The sequence below is a fragment of the Nelumbo nucifera genome, chromosome 2 (genome assembly GCF_055504915.1).
Source record: "Nelumbo nucifera cultivar China Antique chromosome 2, China Antique-T2T, whole genome shotgun sequence".
Lineage (NCBI taxonomy): Eukaryota > Viridiplantae > Streptophyta > Magnoliopsida > Proteales > Nelumbonaceae > Nelumbo > Nelumbo nucifera.
This window is the reverse complement of record NC_142650.1, coordinates 15,834,974-15,845,665: the sequence shown is the minus strand read 5'-3', so window position 1 is coordinate 15,845,665 and position 10,692 is coordinate 15,834,974. Positions and strand designations below refer to the sequence as shown.

Here is a 10,692-nt window from a genome sequence, read left to right as displayed (position 1 = left end):
AATTTTATATCTCTGCAGAGAAATCAATTCTAGAAATTAGTTTAAAATATTTATTAGCTTTCTATCTTTACTCTTAAGCACAGTTAGGACTACTAACTAAAAATAGAATCACATTTATGAACATACAACTTATCAATTACAAAATCATTTATAAACCAGAGAAAGAACTCGGTACTTCACCGCATACCATCGTATCCAGTTTCACTGGGTATGTTTGTTCAGAATTCCGAGTTTGGTTAAACCTATTACAGCCCCAATAACCCCAACTAATAATCAGGTCTTATTGGGTCGGACCCAATAACCCCCAACTAATGAAAGGGTGGGTTCTAGATCTGTTACAGACCCTAACCAGGTCTAGCTATTTTCTTATCAGGTTGGAACCACATCTACCTTGGTCAAGCCCATACCTGACCCATAGACAGGTCTAAACATGGCCATGGGCCCATGGTCATCCTCAAAGGATGGAGAACGGGTTGTATATTCTGGTTAGGGCCAGGTTGGATCCAAGAACCAATATTTTCTGAATAACAATTATATAATTCAATTTGTTTAATATAGATATCCAGATAAAACACTTGTGGCGCTCGAGGCCACTAGCTGAATTTTCAGGAATCAGAACAAGCATGAAGCTTGTGTTGTTGTCTGTTGATCGGTGCTAGGTCAAAAAGCTGATCCAGGTTGCTTTCTAGTTTTGGACTTTGGACTTCTACAGTTCTACTACTCCACTACCTCATCCATGGAACTTGTTCCATAGACGCCTTCTTACCTTCTAACATTAATTAGCTAGCATTTAAGGGGAAACAAAATCCATTAATTCACTAGGGCTGTACTTTTTTTTTTTCCAGAAAATCAGTGAAAAGGGGAAGTGTAGAAGTCTTGAATGCATTTTATGAAGAAATTCCTTAGGCTCAATTTGGAAGGAGTGCAAAACCTTACATTTTGTATTATTGTGTATGTATTTATACTGTACATATTTACATTTGCACTTTTTCCAAATTGAGCCTTAACAATTTTTCTACAACTTAAATAACTTAGGCTCCATTTGGAAGGAGTACAAATACAAATAGATAGAAAATAATATAAAATACAAGATTTTGTACTATAGATATTTGTATTTATACTCCTTCCAAACTGGGCCTTATTGTTCATGCAGAATGAGGGAAAATTAAGAGCAGTGGAAAAATGGCAGAACACCATTAATGTTTTAGAATCAGATGGGGACATTGACCTGGGCACCACACGCATTAGGCGATGTTTTAGGGGTGTGGCATGTTTTGTTTTAGAGAACGGCTGAATTTCTATGGTTTTCTCGGTACCCTTATATGTATACCTCTTCATTTTAGGTTTTTCTTGTGGCATGGGGACTTCACAAAGGCTTTGTAGCATAAGAGTTGTTTAATACGGGTATTATTTCTGACCAATTGTACCCAATGTGTAAAGCTAGAGATGAATGACCCATTTATCTTTTTATTTTACTCTCCTTTTGCAAGGGCTAATTTGTTTGCTTAGTTCTCTGAGCTTTTCCATTGTGGCAGAGGTCAATTTCAAACTTTGCTCGAGTTTGTTTGGTTTGCTATCAGCTTGTTCAATGGTAAGTTTGATTGTGAATTCTTTTTAAGTTGGATATTTGTGGCTTTTTATTGTATCTGATACAGAAATGAGCTTCTTTTTAATTCTTCTAGTTGATATTGTGAGTTGGTTCTTACTCAGGTCTCTCAGATTATATCCAGTCATTAGAGGTCAGGTATTGAGTCTAACATATCTCAACTTTGTCTTGGGCCTAAAGTTTTGAGTTGGGATCTCATGCCAACAAAACACATTTAAATACCCTACCAAAATCTGGAATTTGGATAAGCTCAATGCTTTGGCTGTGGGTAAGGGTGTCAATGGACCGGTTTTGGATTGAACCCCGTCCAGTCCAAAATTAATTTGGACGGATTGGATGGACAAATAAGACATTAGATTGGACCAATCCAGTCCAAAATATTTATTAGATTGGACTGGGCCTGGCTTGTCTGTAACAAATTTATATTAGATTAAGCCAATATTTGGTCCATTAATATAAGATAAGAATATATGTGTCAATGGACCAGGTTTGGGTTGAAACCAATCTAAATCAAAATGAATTTGAACAGATTGGACGGTCCAGACATTGAATTGAACCGGTCCAATGGTCCAAAACATTCATTGGATTGGATTGGACCTGGTCCATTTATAATGGACACACATTGGACCGGATCAGATTGGACCAAATCCGGTCCAATTGGCACCCCTAGGTCTGTGCAGAAGACCGTGGAACCAATGATAATGCCTTACATCAATGACAAAATACATGCAGACCACAGTGAGTGGTTGAATGGTTATGGGCCCCATATATTTTACTGATGTAGAATGTTACTATTGGTTCCACAGCTTGTTGAACAGTGGGACCATTATATCTGATACCACACATATCACCATGAGGCTGGGACCCACCATAAAGTGGTACCACCATATGTGAAATGTATGGAGTCAGATCATGTTGATAAGGTATTGGAACATATTTTGTTAGCAGGAGATGATAACGTAGGGATTTATTTGAAGGGCATATTTTGTTGGAACATATTTTAGTCTCAGGAGTCCACTATGTTTATTTGAAGGGTATGCCTCACAGAAGAATGAGAGATGATAACGTAGGTTGTTATGGATTTTGTGTGTTTAGCAACAGGATTTTTTTTTTAAGAGTCCAGATCTCTTGTCCACACAAACTCTGCCTACGTCTACCCACATAACATTGCAGTCACACATGGAGAACATCTCATCCTCCTACATAGTATTATGCAGGGGGAGATGTTCCCAATTCAAGAGGGTAGTGTGTTGTGGGTAGACGTGGGCAGGAGATCCGGAGTCTTTTTTTAATAGCTGTAAGTAGGGATGTCAATTGGACTGGATTTGGTCCAATCCGGTCCAGTCCAATGTGAATCAATTATAAATGGCCCAGGTCCAATCCAATCCAATGAATATTTTGGACTGGTCCAATTCAATGTCTGGACCATCCAATCTGTTCAAATTCGTTTTGATTTAGATTGATTTCAACCCAAATCTGGTCCATTAACACCCATGTTTCTTATCTTATATCAATAGACTAGATATTGGCTTAATCCAATCCAATAAAAATTTATTACGGACAGACCAGGTCTAATCCAATATGTCTTATTGGTCCATCCAAATTCATTTTGGACTGGGCGGAATCCAATCCAAAACCGGTCCATTGGCACCCTTAGCTGTAAGTGGGCTTTTAGGACTGGTGAAGGACAGTGTTGAATTGGAATTTAGAGCTATTTTGCAGGTCTTATGCTTTGCTAAAGATCAAACTATTCCGTGTTTTCGTTTGGACACTTTTTATGATATTAGAGCTAGGTTTAAGTTTTGTCGTTGTTGTTTGAGTATATAACGTTTGTATATGTTCCTAATTTCCTAGATCCTCTAATACTCTGTTGCTTCCCAAGAGGCCCAAGAGATTTGGTGGTCGGTAGAGCAGTATGCCCCTCCGCCCACTTGGCTGGAAGCCTGGAACAATATATATGAATTTATAGTTAATATAGGGGGTGTTCAACAACACCAACAACATGGTTGGTTTCAGGTTAGCAAAAACAATTATTTTTTATTTTCAAAAACCAAAACAGGTTGTCGAATACCACATTGGTTGTTTATTGGACTATCAAACAAGATAAGTACTGATTGATTGCACCTTGCAAGAATAAAGTACCGAAAGTATTAAACTTGGTAAGCATCTCTTCAGATTCCCTAGAGCCTAGAATGCTCCTCAAAGTATTGATCGATATTTCTGCGTGAGCAAAAAATCACGTTCTTGCACCCAAAAGAATGTAACTGCCTAACTCCACAGTTACAAAGCATATACGGAGAGAAACAAACAGGTGGTACCAACGCGTTAAACCCAACCTTTGATCCACGCGTCTCAAAACCCATAAGCATGTATTGACCACAACCAGAGAGCATGAAAACCACCCTCCATGCGCCTCCAGTTGCAGTATACTATCTATGCCTTCATTCCTCTTGAACAGACAAAGCATACGATATGGAACAAAGTTGCATTTGAATGCGATGCAAATCAAGAACCAATATAAATTTTACATCGGTTTTGTATGTGTTTGAAATGAGAATGTAATTATTATCAACATAAAACTACACTTTGGTTCAATTTTGTGTGTTTGAATAGTGTAGTTTTACGTTGATAATCGATGTAAAACCTCATCAACTCTGAAGTTTTACATCAATCATCGATATAAAAACTACATCAATTCTATCGATGTAAAACTTTACACTCTTTCACCCATCACTATTTTCAAAAAAGTAACAATCACTTTCTGGTTCAGTGTTTACACTGATGACATTTTACACCGATTCCAAACGCAGCCTTAAGGACATCAGCAACCAATGCTCTCTAACATATGCAAATCTAAATTCTTTTAGAAAACAATTACAACAAACGTATTAGTTGGGTACAGAAAGGTGTTTACTAAGACAAATTTGTAGCCTTAGTTGAAGTCCTATGTAGGCTAAACAGTTTAAGTTTTAAGCATAAGAGCAGCCACAGTGAATGAGAATCCCGCCAATGTGGGGTCTGGGGAGGGATAGATGTACGCAGACTTACCCCTGCACATACAGAGAGGGGTAATTTAACATAAGTTTTAACATGCAAAATATAGTAAATTACCTATTAGCATCAAATTCAAGATTAATTGCACCTGGGTGTGTACAATTGCGCCTGGATTCAGACAAGATGCATGTGCAAAATATAGTAAATTACCTATTAGCATCAAATTCAAGATTAATTGCACCTGGGTGTGTACAATTGCGCCTGGATTCAGACAAGACGCATGTGCACCCCATAGAATGAGCCTTACCTTTGAGCCTAACCCTGACTAGAGAAGCAGGGTTTGATTCTATAATGTTGCATATGGTCCAACGTGCAACCACGATAAACCTCAGGGTTACAGGAGCAACAAATTTAGAGGGGGAGGGGGTTTTAAACGGATCATGAGGTAAGACTTACAAATTACAATGCTTGATGCCCTAGAAGTGAAAGTAGAATCAAGACAGTCAAGTGTGAAGATAGTTGGCGGCCATCATCAACTCTAACGACAATTCAGGCTCAATGTGGAACTCAGTCTCCTTTCCACTGCCAACAAAGTAACATGACAGTATGAGAAGAAAATTCCAAGTTCATAAAGATAGCCGGGGGGGGGGAGATAAAAGAAAATAATGATACTTCTCATACTCATCATAGAATTGCCACCACAATTAAGCAATGTTTCTTTCCAAAATTAACATTTTCAACTTGACAAATGAAAATGCCAATAGTTCAGTTAAATGGTTAGAAACTTACATTAGGTATGATAGTGATGCTTCTATATTAGGGCTTTAAGATATTTATACAGAAAAAAACATAATATTTATTGGTCTGTGTAAGTTCCACTGTGAATCTAAGCTTCACCAATATATATCATATATTACACAAGCTTAATCAACAAGAATTCTTTTGCTCTCTCTCTCTCTCCCCCTCCCTACCGGGTTTTCTGGATTGGTGCTTTTCCCTTTTTTATATATAAATGGAGGTTAGATAGCCAGTGTACATGCTGCAGGGTTGAAGCATACTGATGTGTACACTACCCTTTGACCCATCAAACATACACATCAAATGACTTGAGCAACTCACATGATTTCATGTTTTACTTTACCTTCAAAAGAAAAAAGGTTGTTTGTATGCTTCAGAGTCAGTGTATCTGATGCATAATTGCAAAGAAATACTGACAGATCTTATCCAATATAGTAGTACTTATCTATGGGAAGATGACCCTCTCCATGCTGGGTTTCAGCAAAACTACCTCTGGAGCCAAAAACCCTCGTTATAAAGAAGCTTATTCTTAGTTCCATACTTTACCTTTCAAAAAAGGAAAATAAAGAAGCTTACCCTCTCTACATCCAAGTAGCTACTCTCCCAAAATTGCTAATTGTGCTCATTTGGAACAAAGTTTCTTCAAAGCAACATTGATTCTAACAATAAATCATATAATGAGCATCAGTGCCAACTGGTAACATCCCTGGTGGCCTGGTGTCCTTCATGTTTTCACATTCCTTGGCTTTCTCACATTTGGCATTGGAATTGAGACAGCAGACAGGGTTTCTTTTCTTCCTTTTGTGTTCATTTTTCTATTATTACTACCTTCCTCTTTTTCTTTTTCTTTTTTTCTCTTCGGGGGGGGGGTAACAATCTATGATAAATTTATTGAAAATGAAAAAAAGAAGAAAAATAAATCAAATTCAAAACTAAAGTAAAAAAAAAAAGAACTAATAGGCAATGTCATTCCACAAAATAGCATAGTTTCTAAGTGCCTACTCTCCATTAAATCATTTGCTATGGCATTAGTCTTTCTAGAAATTACTTGCAATAAGACAATAAAGCATAGATGCTGAGGCACCAGCTTCTGTAACATAATGCAATATTTCTATAGAGCTCCCCTCAACTTCATGAAACCATCAACTAATCTTCATAGCTGGCTCATGATACTTCAATAGCCTTCTTGCAGGAATATTATCTTCGTATAGACCAACAGATAAATAACACTTCCCAATATGTCAAACTTAGAAATGGGTTCCTAGGATCTTCACACCTTTGCATTCTATCATCATGAAGGAGTTTGTTAGCCTTCTCTGCATCCCAGAGATCACAATAAGCAGGTGTCTATCACCCTTTTAGGACCTGAAACCTTATACATCCTTGGTGTCTTTTCACCTTTAGGGAATGATAGTAATCCCCAAAGTATTATTAGATATTAAGTAATACTAATGCTTTTCCATTCTCAGTGTAGGTCTCTCAAGACCTCACACCTTATACCACTTCAACTCTTTTCACCTTTAGAAAAATGGTAGTGATCCCCCCAAACTACTAATACATCTCAAGCAAAATTGATATCTACCATCCTCAGTGTAGGTCTAAATGATCCTTTGGTCCTCTTGGGTTTGAGCTTTCATTTAGGGGTGAGTTCGAGTTCTGAGGTGCTCAAGACACATATAGAGTGCTTTTATGTAACTCTTATCAATAATATATATATATATATATATATATATATATATATATATATACAGAGAGAGAGAGAGAGAGAGAGAGTGCTTTTATGTTTGTTCTATGCTCCTTTGATCTTCCATAGCAGTGGTAAACCAAAATGGCCAGCTGATTGATAGAAACTACCCACACAACCCGACTTTATTATCTTAACACAAGTATCCCAAATCTATCACATTCACCCATTTCCCCTTCCAGCACAAAATTTCAACTTACCATATATTGGAATCTGATTTCCAGTACTCTAGTTATAGTTTCACCTATATACTGTTTGGCAAAATTACTTTCCCCAACTGAATTAAAGAGGATTTAACAAATCTTAATACTAACGACGACGTGAAATCAATACTCTTTGCAAACCATTAAAAGTAAAAATTAAAAAAAAAAAGGAGGGCGAAGAGTCATATTATAAAAATCAGATATCATTTCTCAAATTGCTTTTCTCCAATGAGCAAGTCATGGATTTGGATGTCCTCAGTTTTAATGAATACCATCGCGGCGAAATCAATACTTGTGTTCTTTCTTGCAATTTGCAAACCACAAAACGGAAATACAAAACGAAAATCACAAAAAAGAAAGACCAGAAAAAAAGAGGGCGAGGAGCCAAATTACCCAAATCAGATATCATTTCCTCATCGCGTCAAAAAGAAACGGGAGCAAGAAACGAATATATCATCTTCCCAATGAGAAAAACGAAAAAATAAACTAAATATATAAAATAAATAATACAGAGAGAGATCGATACCTGGCAAATTGCAAAGACCAGTAGAAATACTGGCAGATCTTCTCCAATATAATAGTACTTATCTCCGGGAAGGTAACTTCTCCATGCTGGGTTTCAGCGAAACTACCTGCCCAACCGAAAACCCTTGTTACAAAAACAAGCCCTACTCGGAACCCACAACGCTTCCCATATGATCATAAACGCCATCAATTATACATGAGAGGGAGAGGGAGAGAGAGAGAGGAGGAGGAGGAGGGAGAGAAAAAGAGAGACCTGGAGAAGTAAGCATGTTCCGAATAGTCTGCGAAACCATGGCGGCTTTCTTATCGATGACGAACTCGAAACCCTCGGCGCTGATCAATTTCACTGTTTCTTCCTTCTTCATTTTCCCAACCAACGACCACGAATCTCTCTACTCTGATAAAACCGACAGAAGGGGAAATGAAAATGAACGAACTTGCATCAACCCAACAGAATCAAAATCTCCAAATTCCTGACACTTCTAACTTTCTAAGCAACCCAAATGTACTTTTCCTGCCTTGCCAGATGCCAATTGACAGCTAACGAGCCTGGGAACGTTTTTGCAAACTGCAAGGATAAAATCGTCAAGAAGTTTAACTTTGATTGGACAGGGCCGGACCTTGGGCCACAAGGGATCAATTTATCTCCGTCCCAACGGGGGCGGGTTCGTGGCGGGGATCATATTCCCCGTCCCCGACCCGATTTTCAAATTAATCCCATTCTCGTCCCCAAATCTGTTGGGATAAAATTTCTCCTCCATCCCTTGATATTTTACGTGATAGGTTTTTGGCGTGAATTTGAAATTTCAAAATTTTTTAGATAATAATATTTTTTAAATAAATAAAAAATTTAAATTATAAATAATGTTTTGAATATATCTTGATGTATAGAAGTAATATAATAATATATATTTAAAATAAATAACATTTAATATATATATATATAATCGGGGTTAGGGTGGGGTAGGGACATCAATCCCTATCCCTGATCCAATTCCAATCAAGAATTCCTATTAATCCCTGCCCCCATCCCCGTCTCACCAAAATAATTCCGATGGAATTGGGAAAGTCGGATCCCCTCGAGGATGGGGAAAATGGTCATCCCTAGTTCAATAGATCAATGTGGGAGGCAAAACTTGAAAAACACGTTCTAGCAATAAATCATTTGGTCAAGTTGCAAATCCAACTACCACTCCAAATCTACATCACTTTCCACCCCATCACCATGTACTACAAAAATGATGATCACCAAAATGTATCACATCTCATTTCTTCTTCTATAGCATCACCATCCTCTTCCTTTCTCAAAGTGAAAGATAAAAGAGGGTGAACCAGTGAGGGAGTATAAGTAGTTGTAGAGAGAGGGAAAGAAAAAAGGTTTAAATGTGATGATTTCCTTCTCAAGTGGGCACACTCCAAATTGATAAATACTTTTACCTTATGTTGAATTTCACTAGGATTTGTAGTAGGGTGTGTAGTAGTGGATTTCAACTCACCATATACATGGTGGGATTCATGATAGAAAACACTAGTGGAAAAAGCTAATAGCTAGGGGCAACACCCACCCCATATCTTTTGCAATCCCATTCGTTAATATTTCTTTGTGAAGCCAGTAGAATCATGATGTCATACCACAGTAAATGAAACGTAGCTAACATTTGATAGAACCAGAGGCATATAAAAGAGTACGAATGAAACACAAGTATAAAGGAATACGAATGAAAACCCGTTTCTACTAAACAGGCTCTCCTGAGGTTCCTCAGGAGTTCTCTCTTGTTTGAAACACAAGGTGTTTTGGTACAAGTTTTTTCCCAGTTTTCTTTGGAGCTGGTTTAGTTTTCAACTGGCCTGTACGTGATGATGGAGCAGCCGCGGGTGGGAGGTGAACCCTCTCTCCTCGAGATACCGGATGAAGGAGGTAGCATTCATGAGGAAATTAGTTATGATATTGTTGTCCCAGATATTGCAGAAGGAAGGATGTGGGTTTGTGGTGCTACTGCTCGTGAGGAAGACTATTAACGGGAAGGGCTTGGAGGCAATGCTAACTCAGGCTTAGAGTTCTGTAGCACCGATTAAGGTGAGTAGTTTATCAGGGAATAAATTTCTTGTTAGTTTTGGAAGTTCAACAGATCGACAGAGGGCATTGGATGGACAACCCTAGTTATTCATGAATAACCTTATACTCAAGGAGTAGTATGACCATAGTGTGAGCATTGACAAAGTGGACATGTCTTACTACTACATCTGGGTTCAAATCCATAGGTTGCCCTTACGACAGATGATAGAAAGTATGGCCGGGAATTTGGAGGGGTGATAAGAGAAGTGGTTACAGTCCATAAACCAGGTAAGAATGGAAGGTGGAAAAACTTCATGTGGGTGAGAGTTAAAATGCATATACATAGGCCTTTAAAGTGTGGTTATAAATTGATAAGGCAAGGAAAAGAAGCTCTGTGGATTGATTTTAGATTTGAAAGACTCCCAAAGTTTTGTTATACTTGTGGGCTACTCGGACATGATCTGAAGAGTTGTAGCATAAATGAGAATCAAGGAGAAGGAAGTCAGGCTGAGGAAATAGATGGTGAGGCAGAGATGTGGAAGGTGTATATACAAGGTAAGTGGGGACCCTGGTGAGTCGAGGAAACCAGGCGTGCAGTCATGATAGTAAAACAACAATTATGGAAAAATAGGGTTCAATAGACAACCGGAGGTAGAAAATAGGCAGTTAAGGAAGAAGGAGAATGGTGGAAGGAGGTGGGGCCTAGTGACGGTTTCAAGGTAACGGTTCCTGCCATGAAGGGCTGAGTGTAGGAGTCAGTTACAAA

At 38.1% G+C, this 10,692-nt stretch overlaps 1 protein-coding gene across 1 annotated transcript; it reads right to left on the bottom strand.

Moving 5' to 3' along the window:
* Positions 1-4,438: 4,438 nt before the first annotated feature.
* On the bottom strand, positions 4,439-8,373 carry LOC104597068 (BTB/POZ domain-containing protein). The gene is made up of 4 exons (XM_010258460.3): positions 8,124-8,373; positions 7,872-7,977; positions 5,057-5,182; positions 4,439-4,656 (listed from the first exon to the last, which is right to left on the bottom strand). Exons 1-3 carry the CDS (start codon positions 8,233-8,235, stop codon positions 5,104-5,106), a joined length of 297 nt encoding a protein of 98 aa, XP_010256762.1. The 5' UTR covers positions 8,236-8,373; the 3' UTR covers positions 4,439-4,656; positions 5,057-5,103.
* Between the last annotated feature and the right edge of the window lie 2,319 nt (positions 8,374-10,692).